Raw genomic sequence first — 23,371 nt, 5'->3', positions numbered from 1 at the left:
ATCCTCCCTGTGAGACCCAAAAGCGATCATCAGCCTACCTGTCCAGAAACCAGAGGGACTGGCTGAGTGTGATCTCACCTGCAGGTGAACCAGAGGAACCAGCAGAACCAGTACCACCAGCAGCTTTCAGCCAGCAAGGAGAAAGAAATATACCACATCCACATTCACATTCACATCACCCTGGAATGCTTTTTAACTCCACCCACATTTGCAAAATATGACGTCACCCAGGAGAGGTTCCACTCGAGAACTTCACCTGTGGTTGACAGTACACAGAACATGATGTGAGAGAGGTTCCACTTGAGAAGATCATTTAAAAAATGATGGACTGATTGTCCATCAGGGAACAGATGAAGAGCAGCAGGACTTTCTTCACTGGTCAATAGAATGTGTAGATTTACATTTACAGCATTTACCAGACGCCCTTATCCAGACAGGGACAGTCCCCCTGTCTGTAGTAATATTAGTAATATTTAGTAGTGTGTGTCACACTCATCTATAAACATGAAGACCACAAAGTCCCATGTTCAATCCCCACTTACTACCATTGTGTCCCTGAAGAAGACACTTCACCCTGAGTATCTCCAAGGGGACTGTCCCTGTCACTATTGAAGTCACTCTGATAAATGCTGTAAATGGAAATGTATTGCTGCTGTTATTGTAGGGTGGTAGTAGCCTAGTGGGTAACACACTCGCTGATGAAGCAGAAGGATGCCTGAGCAAGACACTTAACCCTGAGTGTCTCCAGGGGGGGACTGTCCCTGTAACTACTGGCTGTAGTTATTTTGTAACTGTGCATATTGTTGAATTTGTGTATATTATTGTATTTGTTTGTATTGTTCCTGATCTCATATAAATGGTTATTTGTAACTGTATATTGTTGTATCTGTTTGTGTTGTTGCTGTAATCGTATATATGGTTGTTGTTTAATTGTGTATATTTTGTATTTGTTTGAATTGTTGCTGTAATCGTATATACGGTTGTTGTTTTAATTGTGTATATTTTTTGTATCTGTTTGTATTGTTGCTGTAATCGTAAGTACGGTTGTTGTTGTAATTGTTTATATTATTGCTGTAATTGTGTATATTTTGTATTTGTTTGTATTGCTGTAATCGTATATACGGTTGTAAAAATGTAAAATGTAAATGGTTGTTGTAATTGTGTATATTGTTGTATTTGTTTGAATTGTTGCTGTAATCATATATACGGTTGTTGTTGTAATAGTGTATATTGTTGTATTTGTTTGAATTGTTGCTTTAATTGTGTATATGGTATTGTTGTATTTGTTGTATTGTTGTATTTTTGATATAGTTGTATTTGTTTGTATTGTTTCTGTAATCGTAAATACGGTTGTAATTGTGTATATTGTTGTATTTGTTTGAATTGTTGCTGTAATCGTGAATACGGTTGTTGTCGTAATTGTGTATATTGTTATATTTGTTTGTATTGTTAATGTAATCGTATATACGGTTGTTGTAATTGTGTATATAGTTGTATTTGTTTGAATTGTTGCTGTAATCATATATACGGTTGTTGTTGTAATTGTGTATATTGTTGTATTTGTTTGAATTGTTGCTTTAATTGTGTATATGGTATTGTTGTATTTGTTGTATTGTTGTATTTTTGATATAGTTGTATTTGTTTGTATTGTTTCTGTAATCGTAAATACGGTTGTAATTGTGTATATTGTTGTATTTGTTTGAATTGTTGCTGTAATCGTGAATACGGTTGTTGTCGTAATTGTGTATATTGCTATATTTGTTTGTATTGTTGCTGTAATCGTATATACGGTTGTTGTAATTGTGTATATAGTTGTATTTGTTTATATTGTTGCTGTAATTGTATATACAGTTGTTGTTTTAATTGTGTATATTTTGTATTTGTTTGAATTGTTGCTGTAATCGTATATACGGTTGTAAAAATGTAAAATGTAAATGGTTGTTGTAATTGTGTATATTGTTGTATTTGTTTGAATTGTTGCTGTAATCATATATACGGTTGTTGTTGTAATTGTGTATATTGTTGTATTTGTTTGAATTGTTGCTTTAATTGTGTATATGGTATTGTTGTATTTGTTGTATTGTTGATATAGTTGTGTTTGTTTGTATTGTTTCTGTAATCGTAAATACGGTTGTTGTAATTGTGTATATAGTTGTGTTTGTTTGAATTGTTGCTGTAATCGTGAATACGGTTGTTGTCGTAATTGTGTATATTGTTATATTTGTTTGTATTGTTGCTGTAATCGTATATACGGTTGTTGTAATTGTGTATATAGTTGTGTTTGTTTGTATTGTTTCTGTAATCGTAAATACGGTTGTAATTGTGTATATTGTTGTATTTGTTTGAATTGTTGCTGTAATCGTGAATACGGTTGTTGTCGTACTTGTGTATATTGTTATATTTGTTTGTATTGTTGCTGTAATCGTATATACGGTTGTTGTAATTGTGTATATAGTTGTATTTGTTTATATTGTTGCTGTAATTGTATATACAGTTGTTGTTTTAATTGTGTATATTGTTGTATTTGTTTGAATTGTTGCTGTAATCGTATATACGGTTGTAAAAATGTAAAATGTAAATGGTTGTTGTAATTGTGTATATTGTTGTATTTGTTTGAATTGTTGCTGTAATAATATATACGGTTGTTGTTGTAATTGTGTATATTGTTGTATTTACATTTACATTTACAGCATTTATCAGACGCCCTTATCCAGAGCGACTTACAATCAGTATTAACAGGGACAGTCTCCCTGGAGCAACTTAAGGTTAAGTGTCTTGCTCAGGGACACAATGGTAGTAAGCGGGATTTGAACCCGGGTCTTCTGGTTCACAGGCGAGTGTCTTACCCACTAGGCTACTACCACCCTTTGAATTGTTGCTTTAATTGTGTATATGGTATTGTTGTATTTGTTGTATTGTTGATATAGTTGTGTTTGTTTGTATTGTTTCTGTAATCGTAAATACGGTTGTTGTAATTGTGTATATAGTTGTGTTTGTTTGAATTGTTGCTGTAATCGTGAATACGGTTGTTGTCGTAATTGTGTATATTGTTATATTTGTTTGTATTGTTAATGTAATCGTATATACGGTTGTTGTAATTGTGTATATAGTTGTATTTGTTTGAATTGTTGCTGTAATCATATATACGGTTGTTGTTGTAATTGTGTATATTGTTGTATTTGTTTGAATTGTTGCTTTAATTGTGTATATGGTATTGTTGTATTTGTTGTATTGTTGTATTTTTGATATAGTTGTATTTGTTTGTATTGTTTCTGTAATCGTAAATACGGTTGTAATTGTGTATATTGTTGTATTTGTTTGAATTGTTGCTGTAATCGTGAATACGGTTGTTGTCGTAATTGTGTATATTGCTATATTTGTTTGTATTGTTGCTGTAATCGTATATACGGTTGTTGTTGTAATTGTGTATATTTTGTATTTGTTATATTGTTGCTGTAATTGTATATACAGTTGTTGTTTTAATTGTGTATATTTTGTATTTGTTTGAATTGTTGCTGTAATCGTATATACGGTTGTAAAAATGTAAAATGTAAATGGTTGTTGTAATTGTGTATATTGTTGTATTTGTTTTGAATTGTTGCTGTAATCATATATACGGTTGTTGTTGTAATTGTGTATATTGTTGTATTTGTTTGAATTGTTGCTTTAATTGTGTATATGGTATTGTTGTATTTGTTGTATTGTTGATATAGTTGTGTTTGTTTGTATTGTTTCTGTAATCGTAAATACGGTTGTTGTAATTGTGTATATAGTTGTGTTTGTTTGAATTGTTGCTGTAATCGTGAATACGGTTGTTGTCGTAATTGTGTATATTGTTATATTTGTTTGTATTGTTGCTGTAATCGTATATACGGTTGTTGTAATTGTGTATATAGTTGTATTTGTTGTATTGTTTCTGTAATCGTAAATACGGTTGTAATTGTGTATATTGTTGTATTTGTTTGAATTGTTGCTGTAATCGTGAATACGGTTGTTGTCGTACTTGTGTATATTGTTATATTTGTTTGTATTGTTGCTGTAATCGTATATACGGTTGTTGTAATTGTGTATATAGTTGTATTTGTTTATATTGTTGCTGTAATTGTATATACAGTTGTTGTTTTAATTGTGTATATTTGTATTTGTTTGAATTGTTGCTGTAATCGTATATACGGTTGTAAAAATGTAAAATGTAAATGGTTGTTGTAATTGTGTATATTGTTGTATTTGTTTGAATTGTTGCTGTAATAATATATACGGTTGTTGTTGTAATTGTGTATATTGTTGTATTTACATTTACATTTACAGCATTTATCAGACGCCCTTATCCAGAGCGACTTACAATCAGTATTAACAGGGACAGTCTCCCTGGAGCAACTTAAGGTTAAGTGTCTTGCTCAGGGACACAATGGTAGTAAGCGGGATTTGAACCCGGGTCTTCTGGTTCACAGGCGAGTGTCTTACCCACTAGGCTACTACCACCCTTTGAATTGTTGCTTTAATTGTGTATATGGTATTGTTGTATTTGTTGTATTGTTGATATAGTTATGTTTGTTTGTATTGTTGCTGTAATCGTATATACGGTTGTTGTAATTGTGTATATAGTTGTATTTGTTTGAATTGTTGCTGTAATCGTGAATACGGTTGTTGTCGTAATTGTGTATATTGTTATATTTGTTTGTATTGTTGCTGTAATCGTATATACGGTTGTTGTAATTGTGTATATAGTTGTGTTTGTTTAAATTGTTTCTGTAATCGTATATACGGTTGTAACTGTATATTGTTGAGTGAAGTTGCGTGAAAAGTTGTTGCTGCATAAACAAATCCTCAGCAGTTCCTCCAACAACCTCCCAAATGAATGAAAATCAAATGCAAATCCAGCTGTTACCGTCAACACTGAGCCTCTTATGAATTTTATTGATGAAAACAGAATCATTCACGTTCACCCTGCATGTGTGTGAGTGTGTACATGGAGCACATAGAGTACTGGAAAGTGCATTTTTTTGGAGATGATAGAAGGCACCCAGCACTCATATCAATAATTGTTATTTGGTAATTATCTTTGTTGTAAACAGTAAAAACCATGTTCTGCTGTAATGTAGTCAGCGTAGAAGGAAGCGTTAATATCATTGATGGGCGGCCCTCAGGAAATGATGCAGTTGACCTCTTCAGGTCGTGGGGGGGAACTACAGAAAACTGCAGCGTCCGTCTCCTCGACATTCACGTCACATGGCGTCTCCTCACTAACAGAACTTGTGGTCTCCACTTCAGACCCCTGTCCTGCAGAACCGGTCCCCTGCTCGTCAGTAGACTGGGCATCAGGCACATTTTCATCACCTGAAATTGATTCCATTTCAGTCAACTAAAACACAGAACATAACAGCCATGTTCACCAACGTTCCACACAACAAGAGGCCACGAACAACAAACAGCTGAAGATGATGATGATGATGATGACAAGCCTGCTCTCATGTGTAGACCACAACACTAATTCATCGGTTTACCTGTGTGACCGTTATTAGCACGCAGATCTGTAACCATGGCAACATCTTCACTCCTGTCATGTTGATGGGTCACCAAACGACTCAGGTCCCTGACCTGAGACACACACATGTGCACACATACACACACACAATGAACCTGGTTTAGTGCAAGACACCGTAAAGGTGTGTGTGTGTGTGTGTGTGTACCGGAGCAGAAACAAATCGTCTCCAGCTGAACTGGGCAGAGCTGAGTAGGATGAGTAAACTGAGGAAGCCAAAGTTACTGGCCACACCCAGAAGTGCTGACAGGCCAGGGAACTGGTACAGGACGTATCTGCCACCAAACACACACACACAAACAGTTTAGCAGAACTGTAGGGCAAATTAAACAAAACACACTCACATAAATCACTGTGTGTGTCACCTGATGCCAGTGAAGTGGGCGTGGACCAGAAGTACAGCGGAGTAGATCTGCACCCTCTGAGACTGGAGCTCCACCACGACTCCAACCGTGGGAAGGTACTGAGGAACACAGAGCACTCAGCTGACTAATCAGCTGCTACCCAAACTTTACTAGATCTACTGTACCCCATACACAACTACTCAAACCTTACTACATCTACAGTACCGCATACATAACTACTCAAACCTTACTAGATCTACTGTACCCCATACACAACTACTCAAACCTTACTACATCTACAGTACCGCATACATAACTACTCAAACCTTACTAGATCTACTGTACCCCATACACAACTACTCAAACCTTACTACATCTACAGTACCGCATACATAACTACTCAAACCTTACTAGATCTACTGTACCCCATACACAACTACTCAAACCTTACTAAATCTACTGTACCCCATACACAACAATCAAACCTTACTAGATCTACAGTACCGCATACATAACTACTCAAACCTTACTAGATCTACTGTACCCCATACACAACTACTCAAACCTTACTAAATCTACTGTACCCCATACACAACAATCAAACCTTACTACATCTACTGTACCCCATACACAACTACTCAAACCTTACTAGATCTACTGTACCCCATACACAACTACTCAAACCTTACTACATCTACAGTACCGCATACATAACTACTCAAACCTTACTAGATCTACTGTACCCCATACACAACTACTCAAACCTTACTAAATCTACTGTACCCCATACACAACAATCAAACCTTACTACATCTACTGTACCCCAAACACAACTACTCAAACCCTACCAACAAACCCTGCTACTCAAACCTTACTAAACCTACTCTACCCCATACACGACTAATCAAACCTGTAGACCTTACTAGATCTACAGTACCGCGTACATAACTACTCAAACCTTACTAAATCTACTGTACCCCATACACAACTACTCAAACCTTACTAGATCTACAGTACCGCATACATAACTACTCAAACCTTACTAGATCTACTGTACCCCATACACAACTACTCAAACCTTACTAAATCTACTGTACCCCATACACAACAATCAAACCTTACTACATCTACTGTACCCCATACACAACTACTCAAACCTTACTAGATCTACTGTACCCCATACACAACTACTCAAACCTTACTACATCTACAGTACCGCATACATAACTACTCAAACCTTACTAGATCTACTGTACCCCATACACAACTACTCAAACCTTACTACATCTACAGTACCCCATACACAACTACTCAAACCTTACTACATCTACAGTACCACATACACAACTACTCAAACCTTACTAAATCTACTGTACCCCATACATAACTACTCAAACCTTACTACATCTACTGTACCCCATACATAACTACTCAAACCTTACTAGATCTACAGTACCGCATACATAACTACTCAAACCTTACTACATCTACAGTACCGCATACATAACTACTCAAACCTTACTAGATCTACTGTACCCCATACACAACTACTCAAACCTTACTACATCTACAGTACCGCATACATAACTACTCAAACCTTACTAGATCTACTGTACCCCATACACAACTACTCAAACCTTACTACATCTACAGTACCGCATACATAACTACTCAAACCTTACTAGATCTACTGTACCCCATACACAACTACTCAAACCTTACTACATCTACTGTACCCCATACACAACAATCAAACCTTACTACATCTACTGTACCCCATACACAACTACTCAAACCTTACTAGATCTACAGTACCGCATACATAACTACTCAAACCTTACTAGATCTACTGTACCCCATACACAACTACTCAAACCTTACTAGATCTACTGTACCCCATACACAACTACTCAAACCCTACCAACAAACCCTGCTACTCAAACCTTACTAAATCTACTCTACCCCATACACGACTAATCAAACCTTACTACATCTACTGTACCCCATACAAAACTACTCAAACCTTACTAGATCTACAGTACCGCATACATAACTACTCAAACCTTACTACATCTACAGTACCGCATACATAACTACTCAAACCTTACTAGATCTACTGTACCCCATACACAACTACTCAAACCTTACTACATCTACAGTACCGCATACATAACTACTCAAACCTTACTAGATCTACTGTACCCCATACACAACTACTCAAACCTTACTAAATCTACTGTACCCCATACACAACAATCAAACCTTACTACATCTACTGTACCCCATACACAACTACTCAAACCTTACTAGATCTACAGTACCGCATACATAACTACTCAAACCTTACTAGATCTACTGTACCCCATACACAACTACTCAAACCTTACTAGATCTACTGTACCCCATACACAACTACTCAAACCCTACCAACAAACCCTGCTACTCAAACCTTACTAAATCTACTCTACCCCATACACGACTAATCAAACCTTACTACATCTACTGTACCCCATACAAAACTACTCAAACCTTACTAGATCTACAGTACCGCATACATAACTACTCAATTTTACTACATCTACAATACCCCATACACAACTACTCAAACCTTACTAGATCTTCTGTACCCCATACACAACTACTCAAACCCTACCAACAAACCCGGCTACTCAAACCTTACTAAATCTACTCTACCCCATACACAACTAATCAAACCTTACTACATCTACTGTACCCCATACACAACAATCAAACCTTACTAGATCTACAGTACCGCATACATAACTACTCAAACCTTACTAGATCTACTGTACCCCATACACAACTACTCAAACCTTACTAAATCTACTGTACTCCATACACAACTATTCAAACCCTACCAACAAACCCTGCTACTCAAACCTTACTAAATCTACTCTACCCCATACACAACTAATCAAACCTTACTACATCTACTGTACCCCATACACAACTACTCAAACCTTACTAGATCTACAGTACCGCATACATAACTACTCAAACCTTACTAGATCTACTGTACCCCATACACAACTACTCAAACCTTACTAAATCTACTGTACCCCATACACAACAATCAAACCTTACTACATCTACTGTACCCCATACACAACTACTCAAACCCTACCAACAAACCCTGCTACTCAAACCTTACTAAATCTACTCTACCCCATACACAACTAATCAAACCTTACTACATCTACAGTACCCCATACACAACAATCAAACCTTACTAGATCTACAGTACCGCATACATAACTACTCAAACCTTACTAGATCTACTGTACCCCATACACAACTACTCAAATCTTACTAAATCTACTGTACCCCATACACAACTATTCAAACCCTACCAACAAACCCTGCTACTCAAACCTTACTAAATCTACTCTACCCCATACACAACTAATCAAACCTTACTACATCTACTACTGTACCCCATACACAACTACTCAAACCTTACTAGATCTACAGTACCGCATACATAACTACTCAAACCTTACTAGATCTACTGTACCCCATACACAACTACTCAAACCTTACTAAATCTACTGTACCCCATACACAACAATCAAACCTTACTACATCTACTGTACCCCATACACAACTACTCAAACCCTACCAACAAACCCTGCTACTCAAACCTTACTAAATCTACTCTACCTCATACACAACTAATCAAACCTTACTATATCTACTGTACCCCATACACAACTACTCAAACCCTACCAACAAACCCTGCTACTCAAACCTTACTAAATCTACTCTACCCCATACACAACTAATCAAACCTTACTACATCTACTGTACCCCATACACAACTACTCAAACCTTACTAGATCTGCAGTACCGCATACATAACTACTCAAACCTTACTAAATCTACTCTACCCCATACACAACTAATCAAACCTTACTACATCTACTGTACCCCATACACAACTACTCAAACCCTACCAACAAACCCTGCTACTCAAACCTTACTAGATCTACTGTACCCCATACACAACCCCATAATAAACACCTTGATTACCTTGAACAGAGTTCAAGATTCGAGATTCAAGCAGGAAGAGAATCAGAAAGAAGATGTATTTTTGGGCATGCGCACTCCAATCAGGTAGCGACAAGCCTGAACACCTGGCAGGTTTTGTTTTGCTGATTTATTTATTTTTGTATATATTTGTCATCGTGATTTTTTTTTCCCTTTTTGTGTTTTTGGATTCTTTCCAACCACCTCTGTGTCTTCATCCCTGCACACCATCACCTCTCAGGTTGTTCTGGAAGGGGGAGTTATCACCCCCATTACAACCCCATACACCCCTATCAAACTCTACCACCATATCCCGACTAGAACTACTGTACCCACCACTCCTCATGTATATAGGAAGAGCGGCTACTTACTGCATTCTCCCTGTAGGCAGAGAAGAGCTCAATGGTGACCACCTGCTTCTGTTCAGTCACCCCCGTCAGCAGGAGAGGAGAGAAGAGCAAGGTGCCCACAGACTGCAGCAGGGAGGAGGAAGCGGTAATGCAGCATGTCTACAGGTGAAGGTTCAAGCGAGATCAGAGTGTGTGACCTCTGACCTGTACGTGAATATGTGTTGTGTGCCTATAAACTCACAGATCGAGCGGAAGTGCTGATTACTTTGCCACCATGGCTGTAACATGACATTTTCACCATGAACATCCCTAAATTCTGATTGGCTGGCGACTCTGGCATGTCCAGGTGCAGGGAGATGCGATAGGGCTGACCGTACGTCATCACCTAGCATGGGCAGCAAGAAAGAGCAGCTCTCACCATTACAGAGCAGCATCGTTGAGGATCTCTCCAGGAATCAGGTGAAGACACGAGGTACCTGTTTCTGACCATCTTGGAGCAATGAGATGTTGGCTCGAGGGAAGGAGCAGATGGCGGAGTCACACTCCGCACTGAGGGGTAATTAACATGAACTCATTACAACTCATCCTGAGAGGGAGGCCGCAGCGCCCCCTGCGGCACACTCGCGCGCGTACACACCTGTAGAAGAAGTGCACCGGTGCGCTGTAGCTGGGCGTGGGCATGTACGAGTAATAAAAACTCCCGTAGAGGAAAGCCGCCACCCACAGCAGCAGCGTCAGCAGCAACATCAGCAGCGCCAGCTGGAGCGCCCCCTGCCACAGGCGGAGGAGCAGCTGGCGGCCCGCGTCCTGCACCCTCTGCACCAGCGCCCCCACCTGGCCTACCAGCTCCTCTGCGGTGGGCGGCCGCGGGTCCGCGTCCTCCACTTCAGACTCCATCTTGTAGCTCGCCATTGGGGCCACACACACCGCACTTCTTTACCTCTGACGGAGAAGAACAGGGAGGAACGGACATGCAGATGAGTTGTGGATGAACATGTGACAGGACGCAGGAACAGGCCGTGAAATCAGCCAGTGACTGATATCTGAAGATGGTTTGAAGGGAACGATTGTCCAACTGGTAATGTCCGAAATGTGGAGAAGCCACAGTCCTTCCAAGAAAATGCTTGTGTGGAGCGGAACGTACAACCACAGCGTCATCCAGCAGAAAACAACATCAAATGACCCAACGAGGAGAAAGGAATGTTCACCAAACGCCTGGACGATTCCCTATGTCTTACTGGCCTGTCAGCGACATCTGCAAGTAAAAATCCTGCATTGTGGAACATCTACGGCTCCGGACTTCGCATAATGAACCACAGAATTCATCGGCTGACAGGAGTCACACATAATCTCATTTATCCAGGAAATAAAAACTCCACCTTGAAGTGACATTGTGGTAAAAAACTATAAATGACTTTTCATGCTATTTATAGTATACAGCATTTACAAAGCAAGGCACAAGGTGAGAGGTCAAACATTTACCTTCAGCTTCAGATGTTCCGTCAACTTCTGATGATGATGTGATGCCCAGTCTTCTGCTCCTAACAGAATAAAAATGATCTAAAGCTGAAATCAAAGCCCCAAAATCTCTTGTCATGGCGGTTAAAAATAAACTCACCAATGTGAAATGTGGAGCTGAACAGTGAGTGTCTCGATGTTGAAACGCTTGACTCTTCACACGATTTGTGGGCCAAGTTCCTCCAGAACAGGACATTTACCAAACGTCCCCAAGTGCAAGCCACGCCTTGTTGTTCTACATGCTTCTAATGGCCGATTCATCATGGTGAGCAGGCGGTGGAGGACGAAACATTTGGACAGTTGACAGAAGAGGAGGGAACTGGGGCAGAAAACTTTATCAGAAACCCCGGGATGGGTGGGTGGGCGTGGCCAAGTTAATTTCATCGGGAAACTGGATTAGGAAATGACCTGTGCAATTTGGGAAAAGGGCGTGGCTGTATTTTTTAATGGGTATGATCAACTTTTACACAAGTGTATTTACACACTGACTGGCAACGTTATTAGAGACCTCGGAAGATTTAGATTAAATCACAGTTGAAAAAGTATTCATGCTCAGGCCTTTCCAGACCTTTATTTGTGGTTTTAATGTTAATGTCACCCATAGGGTGTCACACAGTGACATGGTGGTTTGCGGCGTAGGTTGTCAGTTTGAATCCCGGAGTTGGAGTTTACATGCTCTCCCTGTGTGTGTGACTGAATAGTGTGTGTGGAGCCCTGCCCTGGGTGAATCCTTGCATTGTTTACACTGTAAAAAATTATTACACTGGTGACTATAAAAAAATCAAAGCCAAGTCAAGTCAAAGTCAGCCTTATTGTCAATTCTGCCACATGTACAGGACATACAGAGAATTGAAATTGCGTTACTCTCAGACCCATGGTGCTTACAAGTAACATACAAACAGTAACATTAAATACAAGGGTATAAAAATAAGCAAATGTATAAAAAAACACAATATACAAATAAGGGCACATGGTGGAGAGGTGAACAATGTAGTGCAACAGAGATTGTAAGTGTAAAAGTGACAAAGTGAGGTAGTTGGCAGACCAATGCTGCACAGAGTGACTGGTGCATGGTCAATTTTTTTATTTTGTGTGTGTGTGTGTGTGTGTGTTAGAGTTCAGAAAGTTTGTGGAGCAGAAGATGTTGTGTGTTTGTGAGTGTGATTGAATGTGTATGTGATTAAATTTTGTGTGTTAGTGAGTGTGTGATTGAATGGTGTGTGTGAGTGTGTGTCCGGACTGAGCGCTTCTGGAAAGTGAGGTCACGTGAGAGAGAACGTCACGTATTTTGTTTTCAATCTGGCAACCCGGTTCCACAGGCCCCGCCCCCCGCCTCCCGTCCAATCACCGGCCCCGTAGCTGCCAGGCCGCTGTTGTTGTTGTTGTTGTATTTGTAGGTCGCGGGTATTTTAGCGCCGGCAGTGAAATTGAATTAGAAATTAATTTAATTTTGAACAATGGCCGCCCGCCGCTGCCACTGTCACCCCCGCGGCCTTGCTGCTTGGTCCTGGCCGCGCTTGGCCGCAGCCTTCGGCCCGGATGGATCCTCTGCCTCGGCCCGGTGTCGGAGCTCCGGTTCCGCCCGTCCGCCTCCAGGAGTCCGACCCCGGGGTGGTGAAAGCCGTCCCGGTTCGCTGAGGAGCGATACAACCGGGGATCCAACGCAGCGACCATCCGGAGGGTCATCAAGGGTTTTATATCCGCCACCAAACAGGTAAACCGGGAGGGCAGGAGAGCGGACCGCTGTGAAAGCAGTTTTGCGTGTGCTGCGTCAGTAAATGTGTGTGTCGGTGTGTTTGTTTGTTGCAGCTGGTTAAAGGTGTAAAATACAGAATTACAGTCGAGATTGGAAACACGATGTGTAAGAAGAACTCACAACTCGGTGTTTCTGATGGCTGTGCGTTCACGTCAGAACCTCAAAAACTCAAGGTGAAACACACACTCACTCACACACACACACACACACACACACACACACATTCATACTCGTACACACGCACACACACGTACACACACACACACACACACGGGAACACATTCATACACGAACGCACACACACTCACACATTCATACTCGTACACACACACACACACACACAGGAACACATTCATACACGAACGCACACACACTCACACATTCATACTCGTACACACACACGTACAAACACAGGAACACATTCATACACGAACGCACACACACTCACACATTCATACTCGTACACACACACGTACAAACACAGGAACACATTCATACACGAACACACTCACATTCATACACGTACACACACACACACGTACACACACACAGGAACACATTCATACACGAACACACACACCCACTTACACACACACATATATACAAACCCTAATGTTAACGAATTAACTGTTCTTTTTATTTGATAATAATCAAGTTTTAGAGGATCCTGGTGCGGGACCCACTGGTGTGGGACCCACTGGTGCGGGACCCTCTGCTGGTGTGTTGATCCAGCCCATGGTGCCGTGCAGCATGTGACTGGGATTTTGATGAATAATATCTCCCACATACAGACCCAGAGTCGGTCACATGACTATTTATCGGCGGCGCGTGACTGTTTTGATGATTCAGCAGAACTTGGCTGCACAGATCAGTAGTGTTGTAGTCTAGACCCCCTAAACAGAGACCTGAGGGTCTCAGGGACCAAGACACATACCTGCCGAACTTGAGGGTACCAAGAAGCGGAAACAGACTAGGGCTAGAATTGCATCACATTACCCAAATCAGCTGTAGAGAAAAAAAGAGGCGTGGCTGCGTGTCATCACTCATCAAAATCAAATCAAGGTGAATGAGGGTATGTTCCACATCCACTGCCAGGCTGGTAGGCAGACGGAAGTGGGTCCAGTGATGAGCTCACCAGGACCGTATCTGCGCCAGAACCAGCCAGGTCTCTCTTGTGTGGGTTTTCCAGAGCTTCTGGTTGAACATGCGCTCCATCACTGCACACAGTTGATCTGATGGCGTGTGGACCTGGCGGCCTCCTCAGTCCCGTCCTGACCATGGATGGTTGGGCAGACATGCTGGAGCCGTGTGCTGGACGCGTACTGGACGTTGTGTTTGGGGGTGGTGAGCAGTGTTAGTTGGTGAGGTGGGACGGCAGTGGGGGCGGGGGTGTCTGCAGCCGATGGTGGGTACGGTGTTGTCCACACAGACGTCGAAACCAAGACAAGACCGAGAACCAGTGAACAGTTTTCATGAGTGAAACACACCGGGTGTCTTCCTGTTCTACAGATGGAGGTGTGTGTGTTTGAGGTGTGGGACGTCCCGTGGCAGAGCAAGTCCACCCTGGTCAAGCAGAAATGCCAACCTGCAGGTGAGTACTGGTGGTGGTAGTAGCCTAGTCTCAGGTTCAAACCCCGCTTACTACCGTCGGGCGACTGTCCCTGTAACGACCCCGTAACTTCGCTCTGGGCGTAAATACAGCATATCAGCTCCATGGGGTCTTCACTGAACCTGCTCAGCATTTCTGGATTATGGAGCTGGAGTTTCAGCCTGGTGTACAGTGTCCTGATGTTCTCTTCTCTCCAGTTCCTCCTAAAGAACCAAGAAAAATGGCTTCTGTCCCGCTGTCTGTCAGTGAACCTTCACAGGTGAGATGATCTTTCAGATCTCTGCATGAAAGGTCATGCTGCAGGTCACATGGGTTCATCTAGAAATCCCTGCTTCTGATCTTCATTAGGAGTCTCTGGAATTGCTGACTTTGTTTAAAGAATTTATGGAAAAACATAACCGAACCTACAGCAGTCAGGAGGGTGAGTTTCTCCAATGCACCTTTACATCTCGTTGTTCCTTGAAAAGTGACGCTGACAATAAAAGATTTATCTTATCTTAGAATTTCTATATGGGGATTTTAACCTTTGACCTCTGACTTACACAGAGACTGAGAAACGGCTGCGGATTTTCAAGCAGAATCTGAAGACGGCACAAACCCTACAGTCACTGGAGCAGGGGACAGCCGAGTACGGGGTCACCAAGTTCAGCGACCTGACGGGTGTGTGTGTGTGTGTGTGTGTGTCTGTGTGTGTACCAGATGGATGTAACACGCTTCTCCTCTTCCTCTCTGCAGAGGATGAATTCAGGATGTCGTACCTGAACCCCCTTCTGAGCCAGTGGGCTCTTCAGCGCCCCCTCAAGCCAGCGGCCCGGCCCAGAAGACCCCGCCCTGCAGCTGGGACTGGAGAGATCATGGTGCCGTTGGGCCGATCAAGAACCAGGTCAGGGGTCGGGGGTCGGGGGTCAGGGGTTCCTGTGTGGCTGTAATAATGTTTTATTTGTATGTGTAGGGCATGTGTGGTTCTTGCTGGGCGTTCTCTGTGATTGGGAACATCGAGGGTCAGTGGTTCCTGAAGAGAGGGAGCCTTCTGTCCCTTTCTGAGCAAGGTGAGGACTACACACACACACACACACACACAGATGCGACATGACCCTTGACCTTTCATTTTTGTTGCTGACAGAGCTGGTGGACTGTGATAGGCTGGACCAGGCCTGCGGGGGCGGCCTGCCCTCCAATGCGTATGAAGCCATTGAGAACCTGGGTGAGGATGAACCCTGGGATTCCTGTAGAACGTGTTGGTTCAGAGCTGGTCACCACGTGCACGTTCCTTTGCAGGAGGCGTGGAGACGGAGACGGACTACAGCTACACGGGACATAAACAGCACTGCAGCTTCTCCAGCGGGAAGGTGGCCGTCTACATCAACAGCTCGGTGGAACTGGCCAAAGATGAGAGTGGTGAGCAGATCTGGTCTAGTCTCCATCGGCGGCCAGGTTCTGTGGTTGGTTCACCATGCTGGTGTCGTGATGAAGGTCTGTGGTCCTTTTTCTGCAGAGATTGCTGCCTGGCTGGCTGAAAATGGTCCAGTGTCTGCTGCCCTGAATGCTTTTGCCATGCAGGTAAAAATACGTTCCGCTGTTCTAGTTCTTTTACAGCGGGATCTAAATGGTTCCACCGGTACCCTGTCTGTCTCATAGTTCTACAGGAAGGGAGTCTCCCACCCTCTGAAGATCTTCTGTAATCCCTGGATGATTGACCATGCTGTGTTACTCGTTGGTTTTGGAGAAAGTGAGTAACAGAATTCAGATTTGCCTTTGACCTTTACTGACCTTTACTACATTCTATTCCATGAATCGAATCACTACGACACGCTGTGTGTTCGCAGGGAAGGGTGTTCCGTTCTGGGCCATCAAGAACAGCTGGGGAGAAGACTACGGAGAGCAGGTCTGGTGAATTGAATAAAATACTCTGACTATTTTAGTAGTGTACTGATGAATAATTATGCAGATCAGGGTGGCGGCTGTATAAATGATGCATAAATGGGATTATAATAGTCCTTCATTTGTGTCTTTCCAGGGTTACTACTACCTGTACCGAGGAAATGGCCTCTGCGGGATCAACAGAATGTGCTCATCTGCAGTGATTAACTGACACACACACACACACACACACACACACAGTGGACTCCATTGGACTGCAGTATTTACCTCCATCAAAATTTCAGCATGTGCTTTTCACAGCTTTCATAGAGCACAAACATGACACTTCTCTAGGTAATTATTAACATTTAGATTTTGTATAGCATTCATAGTAATTCTTTTAAGTAATGTTTTAGTTGATATGTGTTTTAAACGTTAATTATTTAATAATAATTATTAACGACTTGACAGCATTATAAACTGAGGCTGGAACTGCATTCAGGTGTAGTCATGGAAATGATTTGGCATTTAGAAGTATAGGTGCACTAGTTATTAGATGTTTTACTGTGTTTCGATATTTCGAATCTGTGGATTTGTTCTGCTGTAATTAGCTTGTGATGATGATGTTTCACTGAATTACGCTGCATGACTGTAGTCAAACTAAAACAATGATGCATTTTACTGAGAATTTTTGCATCTCATGGTTTGTGTCTCAATACAGTGCAATGAAATAAACTGCACCATTCCTACTCCTGCGGTGCAGTGTTCTTCATTTCTACATGAATTCACTTCTGCTTCAGCAGAACTAGAATGACTCGGGTGGCCAACCGTCCCAAATTATCCCGAACATCCTGAAATATGGGTGGTTTTGATTTGTCCCTTTCGGGGCAGCTCCAGTCCCGTGTTCCAATCACAGCCTCGCTGGCCAATAATAGATTCCTGTAAGCAGGCAAAACTCATGCAAACATTCTCCACAGCATCTCCAGACTTTCATCTGTGAAGAGCACAGTGACAAATTTGCCAATCTTGGTGTTCTCTGGCAAATGCCAAACATGCTGCATGATGTCGGGCCCTCATACAACAACACCAGCATTTATTTCTTATATAACCCAAAATCACATACAGTATGTCTCAATGGGCTTTGACAGACCCTACATTATGATGCTACAGGTCCATTTGAAAATCCCTGAAGCTTTAGTTGTTACGGTGGTAGTGGCTGTGGTCATCAGCAGACACATGCACATTTGAAACTAAATGTCTTTGGAAATTCTAGATAAAAAGTGTATGTCCTGCAGCGTCGTCACTTGCAAGAAAGTGTCCCTCATTTGGCTTTAAGAAAGTTGGCATATTAAGTTCTTTACTTTTACTTTACTTTACTTTACTTTATTTTGCAGACGCTTTTATCCAAAGCGACTTACAGGAGGAAGACACCAGCAATTCTCGTTCGATTTCTATAGATTTTGAGTTTACAAGTGAACATGAATAACACATGGCCTATTTATTAATTTAATAGATAATATCCCCCTGTATTCAAATAAATGCAATAAGATGGACACAATAAAATAACTAGAAGCATTCTGTCGGGATTGACTCCATTACCCAAAGTCCTCAGCGATGTCCAGGAGTGATGACGTCACTGTCGTACAGGAAGCGAATCCACGCGTTTCTACACGTCCCAATAGTCACGGGTTTCTTTAAAAAATAAATCCTGCAGCGGGTTTCTGGAGTAATTTTATGCAGCAAGTTGTGAAGTTCGTCCAGAGACGCATTTTAAAGGTAACGTCTCTTTTATTTAGTGGCCTGTGGACGTTTCCGCGGCTCGTATGGAGACAGTAGAACGGGTCCAGCAGCCTGTTTTATTAAACAGAACCATGATGAAGGACTAGAGGCTCTAGAACCACATGCACAGGCTGTAGAGGAGACGAATCCTCCACATCCTTCATATATAAACCGTTTTATATACTGTTTACTATATATATATATATATATATATATATATATATATATATATATATATTAATTAGTGGTGGGCTGTTAAGTGCTGCGTTAACGTGAGACTCTTATCGGGCGATAAAAAAATATCGCCTTTAATCTATTCACAAAGTTGTGTTGGGAGCTGGTCTATACTACGCAAGCTATTGTGCCGGAGTTAAATGGTTACACTAGATTTTTAAGTATATTTCTTCTTTCTTGTGTCTTTTATTTTCTTATTTTCTAAAGACTTTTATTTTGTTTTTGAGACCCGGTTCAGGTCTCTTGGACACATGGCGTGAGTTGTGAGAGGTGTGCGGGGTTTTGTGTGCAAAAAGTTATTTCTTTCATTTTAATTTATGTACATATTAGGAATATTTTGCATGTGTGTTATTTTGTGAATATTTTTCTTATGTTCTTTTAATACTGTATATTGTAGAGAGAGGTGCAGAAAGACGCGATGTTCTGACGCGACCTTGCTTTTTGTACAGAATACACTTTGCACAGAAAATCTCTTGGGTGTCAGCTCATCATTTGTGGTTCAAGAAACGAAATCAAAAAATTCCACAACGCAGAAGAAGAAGCGCTACACTATGATGACTTTCACCTTGATATTTTAGCGCGGATGTATACCTAGCCGAATTGCACTGTAGGGGGCGAGAACGAGTCTTCGAACTGTGAAATTACCACATCAAACGTGACATCGCAACATGGATGCAGCTATTTAACTGAATAAACAGTTGGTAAACACAAGTACATCTTATTGAAGATCATTTATTTTCATCACCAATTATCATAGTAGAACAGCTTTCTCAAGTAGTTTGTGATGCATTTTGGAAACAGGAGATGAGCCCCTGGTCTAATGCGCCACCTGGCTTGAGAAACCCGTTCTCAAAGACTTACTTCTAGTCATTATTTGGGTAGCACACATATTCTGAATACCTTCGGCAGAATTCAAATGAGCCATTTTAATCTAGATTAATGTAGATTAATTTTGTTTACTCTAGATTAATCTAGATTAATTCCCTAGATTAACCCTAGATTAAGAAAATTAATCTATGCCCACCTCTAATATATATATACAGCCCCCTGTTTTTTTTTTTTTTTAGCTGGAGACCGAATAATTGACGTTTTGCAGAATGTCTCAGGCCACCAAACGCAAACATGTCGTGAAGGAGGTTCTCTGCGACTTCATCAGGCCCACGGAGAAGCAGCAGGTCGTGAAGGTGCGTTCCTCAGCCACCAGGATTCTCCTTCACGGTGTGGACCACGTTTCAGACACCTACTGTCATTCTTGTCACCCTGCAGGTTGTCGGCAGCCCTGGTAACAACTTGCACGAAGTGGTGACCGCAGGCGGCGAGCAGTTCCTGGTCAGCATGCCCACAAAGTTCCGTAAGAACATCTGGATTAAGAGAGGTGAGGAAGTGCTTTTCATCTCCTCCAAATCATTGCCTGAAATACCTGCTCAGAACGTAAACCCTCCTGCAGGCCACTTTGTGATCATGGATCCTATCGAGGAAGGAGACAAGGTGAGAGGAGAGATCAGCTCCATCCTGTACAGAGAGCACATCCACCATCTACAGAAGCTGGGAGTCTGGTGAGTTCCTGCCGGCGCCGCCGTGGTGCGGGTTCTTTTACACGTTACACGACTTCCTGTTTCACACCGGCAGGCCGGACGGCTTCAACCAGCAGAAGGAGGACGACAGGCGGAGAGGAAGAACGGAAGCAAAGGAACAGGGCGAGGAGGAGGAGGAGGAGGGCGATGACAGCGATCTTTTTGTGAACACAAACCGGACAAACTGTCATTACAGTGAGAGCGAGGAGGACTCTGATGATGATGAAGAGGAGGAGGAGGAGCCTGACGAGTGACTTTAACCGTCATTCTACTTCCACAAAATAAATAGCATGTGTAGAGTAAATTAGAAGGTTCTTGTTCTTTGTAATGACAGACAGATGAAAATGAATTTAGAACGTTTAGAACATTTTATTTGTCATGAATATAAATATCTGTTGAATTTAAAGACAGCGGATTCTGTAGAAGTATGTTGATGCACATTTACCGGTATCAGAAATTGCGGTTTTATATGAAACGCGACACGCGCCGTGCCACAATATCAAGGTGGAGAACAGATTTTATTTCATAAACTGTCTCCTCCAGACGATGGAACCTGAAATGAACCGAGACGGGTCCTTTCCGGGTGGTGAACTCCCACGCCGCTGGAACCGGTCCGTCCGGCGCCGGCGGAACATTATTCAGGAATTTCAGGAATTCATCTTCCAATCCCATGAAGGTTCAAACGTCCAGCCTGTGGCGTCACTCTTCAGTAGAGGAGCGGAGACGTTCTCTCCATATCTTCCTCTCTTCAATTTATGTCCACAAGACTTGGCAGAACTAGAACCCGTTCACACGGTTCTACTGTGCCAGATAAACATCTGGGCAGTTGGTAGAATACTGATGAATGATTGGACGTTCTGGTCCTTCAGAGGTCCCCCGTCTGCGTCGGTTCAGGGTCGTTCAGAAGCTCCACCCTGATGGAGGCGTTGATGCAGTCGAGCGGAGGAGCCTGGACCTGGACCTGGTCCCACAGCTGAAGGACCTGGACCGGGGTGCGGCGGTGGACCAGCAGGATGGTGCGGTAGGCGCAGGTGCTCTGCTCCTCGCTCTCGTGGAAGTCGAAGGTGAGGAAGGCCGGACTGTGCCGGGGGACCACGCCCAGCCTCTCCAGGCACATGCCCAGGTAGACGCAGTCGATGGGGTAGAGGTGGACCCTCTGCGAGACGCGGCCGAGCCGCAAGGCCAGAGTTCCCGAGTACACGTCCCTCCGCGGCCAGGTAGACCGGGTACAGACCCTTGTAGAAGCTCTCAGGAACGAAGAACTCGCTGATCCACCGGACCGGAGCAGCGAAGCGGATCACGTTCCCCATGATGAAGTCGCTCATCTTCCCAGGACGCCGCTCTTCCTCCTCCTGCAGGTGGTCGATGAGCGCCGGGGTCCTAACGAAGACGTCGTCGTCCGCGCTGAAGACGAAGTGCGCCCTGTGGCACCGCTCGGAGAACCACTTCCAGAAGAGGACGTTCTTCAGGGTCAGGTTGAAGAGCGTGTCCCGGAAGTCCCACAGCAGGATGTCTCCGTACGTGGCGCCTTCCAGTTCCAGGAGTCGGTTCCGGATCCCGTTTTCCATCTCATCGTCAGCGGCCACCAGGAACACCCTGCGCACCAGGCCGCCCCGCTGTCCCCTCTGTCCCTTCACCACGCCGTCTTGCCCCCACGTCCTCCGAATGACGTGGCGGCGCTCGAAGTTCATCTGATGGCTCTTGATGGCGAGCAGGAGGAACGGCGCTTCAGCCTGGTCCTGCAGCCCCCCGTCGCACAGCTGCGGCTGGTCCAGGATCAGGGGAAAGTCCCGGCAGGCCATGGACAGGGTGAAGGCCCTCATCTGGTCGGGCAGGTCCGCGAAGTCGGCAGCAGCAGACGGGCGGCGGTCACCGCGTCCCAGGCGCAGTCCTGCTGCTTCACGGGGAAGCGGACTCTCCGCTGTCCCAGCTGTGGACGGAGGATGGGGTTGTGCAGACGGTCCTGCAGGTGCTGCAGCCAGTTCCACAGACCTCCTTCGTCCACCCGCTCCTTCCAGAAGGTTCCCAGCGGCCGGGAGGCACAGCTGGCGTTGGTGGCGGCTCCGGGCGCCACGAAGTGGTCGGGCAGCAGCAGGGACCTGCTGACCGGGACCAGGTGGCTGTTGTAGGCCGGGGACATGGACAGGCAGACGGCCAAGGTGACGTAGATGAAGAGGGCCAAGGCGAGGCAGGGCAGACAGCAGCAGACGAGGACGAAGCGGCGCTTTAGAGCCATGAGGGCTGAAAAAAGGAAAAGTTGTTTAATGTACAGTAAACTCCGGACGAATTAAATCCGGACGGAAAGTAGTAAACTCCGGACGTACCGAGAGGATTTAATGTAGCGTAAACTACAAATGTCGAGACAATGTTAAACTCCGACGAATTAAATACCGAGACATTTAATGTACCGTAAACTCCGGACGAATTACATTAAATACGAGACGGATTTAATGTACCGCTAAACTGACTAATTAAATACGAGACGGATTTAATGTACCGTAAACCGGACGAATTAAATACGAGACGATTTAATGTACCGTAAACTCCGGACGAATTACATTAAATACCGAGACGGATTTAATGAACCGCAAACTCCGGACGAATTAAATACCGAGACGGATTTAATACCGTAAACTCCGGACGAATTAAATACCGAGACATAATGAACGAACTCCAGTTAAATACCGAGGACTTTAATGTACCGTAAACTCCGGACGAATACATTAAATACCGAGACAGATTTAATGTACCGTAAACT

General features: G+C 43.1%; 3 protein-coding genes and 1 pseudogene across 4 annotated transcripts; 2 read left to right on the top strand and 2 right to left on the bottom strand.

The window, feature by feature from the left end:
* Positions 1 to 4,884: 4,884 nt before the first annotated feature.
* Positions 4,885 to 12,085, bottom strand: LOC114782465 (seipin-like). Its single transcript, XM_028968344.1, has 10 exons — positions 11,902 to 12,085; positions 11,766 to 11,824; positions 10,921 to 11,225; positions 10,760 to 10,832; positions 10,525 to 10,668; positions 10,305 to 10,406; positions 5,908 to 6,005; positions 5,691 to 5,817; positions 5,505 to 5,598; positions 4,885 to 5,337 (listed from the first exon to the last, which is right to left on the bottom strand). The coding sequence occupies exons 3-10, from the start codon at positions 11,193 to 11,195 to the stop codon at positions 5,144 to 5,146; spliced, it is 1,107 nt and encodes a 368-aa protein (XP_028824177.1). The 5' UTR covers positions 11,196 to 11,225; positions 11,766 to 11,824; positions 11,902 to 12,085; the 3' UTR covers positions 4,885 to 5,143.
* A 1,255-nt stretch (positions 12,086 to 13,340) lies between these two features.
* On the top strand, positions 13,341 to 17,778 carry LOC114782417 (cathepsin F-like). The gene is given in 16 exon segments (XM_028968264.1): positions 13,341 to 13,427; positions 13,429 to 13,515; positions 13,611 to 13,730; positions 15,067 to 15,148; positions 15,364 to 15,425; positions 15,515 to 15,587; positions 15,713 to 15,826; positions 15,902 to 15,973; positions 15,976 to 16,049; positions 16,119 to 16,215; positions 16,290 to 16,370; positions 16,445 to 16,564; positions 16,662 to 16,726; positions 16,805 to 16,895; positions 16,993 to 17,051; positions 17,184 to 17,778. Coding segments are annotated over 16 exon segments (1,359 nt in total). The 3' UTR covers positions 17,259 to 17,778.
* Positions 17,779 to 18,650: 872 nt separating this feature from the next.
* On the top strand, positions 18,651 to 21,019 carry LOC114782467 (probable RNA-binding protein EIF1AD). Of its 2 annotated transcripts, none has more exons than XM_028968348.1 (5): positions 18,651 to 18,802; positions 20,107 to 20,223; positions 20,306 to 20,414; positions 20,487 to 20,595; positions 20,669 to 21,019. In XM_028968348.1, the coding sequence occupies exons 2-5, from the start codon at positions 20,137 to 20,139 to the stop codon at positions 20,865 to 20,867; spliced, it is 504 nt and encodes a 167-aa protein (XP_028824181.1). In that variant the 5' UTR covers positions 18,651 to 18,802; positions 20,107 to 20,136; the 3' UTR covers positions 20,868 to 21,019. The 2 variants fall into 2 exon arrangements, with proteins under 2 accessions (XP_028824181.1, XP_028824182.1); XM_028968349.1 differs by lacking the exon at positions 18,651 to 18,802 and adding an exon at positions 19,687 to 19,740.
* LOC114782461 (N-acetyllactosaminide beta-1,3-N-acetylglucosaminyltransferase 2-like) lies at positions 20,963 to 22,849 on the bottom strand (annotated as a pseudogene).
* Between the last annotated feature and the right edge of the window lie 522 nt (positions 22,850 to 23,371).

The sequence above is a fragment of the Denticeps clupeoides genome, unplaced genomic scaffold (genome assembly GCF_900700375.1).
Source record: "Denticeps clupeoides unplaced genomic scaffold, fDenClu1.1, whole genome shotgun sequence".
Lineage (NCBI taxonomy): Eukaryota > Metazoa > Chordata > Actinopteri > Clupeiformes > Denticipitidae > Denticeps > Denticeps clupeoides.
This window is presented reverse-complemented; position numbering and strand designations above follow the sequence as displayed.

Excerpts from the sequence above, each read along its gene's own strand:
- LOC114782465 (XM_028968344.1), bottom strand. The coding sequence starts at position 11,195 with ATGGCGAGCTACAAGATGGAGTCTGAAGTGGAGGACGCGGACCCGCGG. Across the intron at positions 10,669-10,759 it reads TCCAAGATGGTCAGAAACAG|GTGATGACGTACGGTCAGCC; the intron begins GTACCTCGTGTC and ends TGCCCATGCTAG. Across the intron at positions 5,338-5,504 it reads TGCTAATAACGGTCACACAG|GTGATGAAAATGTGCCTGAT; the intron begins GTAAACCGATGA and ends AATCAATTTCAG.
- LOC114782467 (XM_028968348.1), top strand. The coding sequence starts at position 20,137 with ATGTCTCAGGCCACCAAACGCAAACATGTCGTGAAGGAGGTTCTCTGC. Across the intron at positions 20,224-20,305 it reads AGAAGCAGCAGGTCGTGAAG|GTTGTCGGCAGCCCTGGTAA; the intron begins GTGCGTTCCTCA and ends GTCACCCTGCAG. Across the intron at positions 20,415-20,486 it reads GAACATCTGGATTAAGAGAG|GCCACTTTGTGATCATGGAT; the intron begins GTGAGGAAGTGC and ends ACCCTCCTGCAG.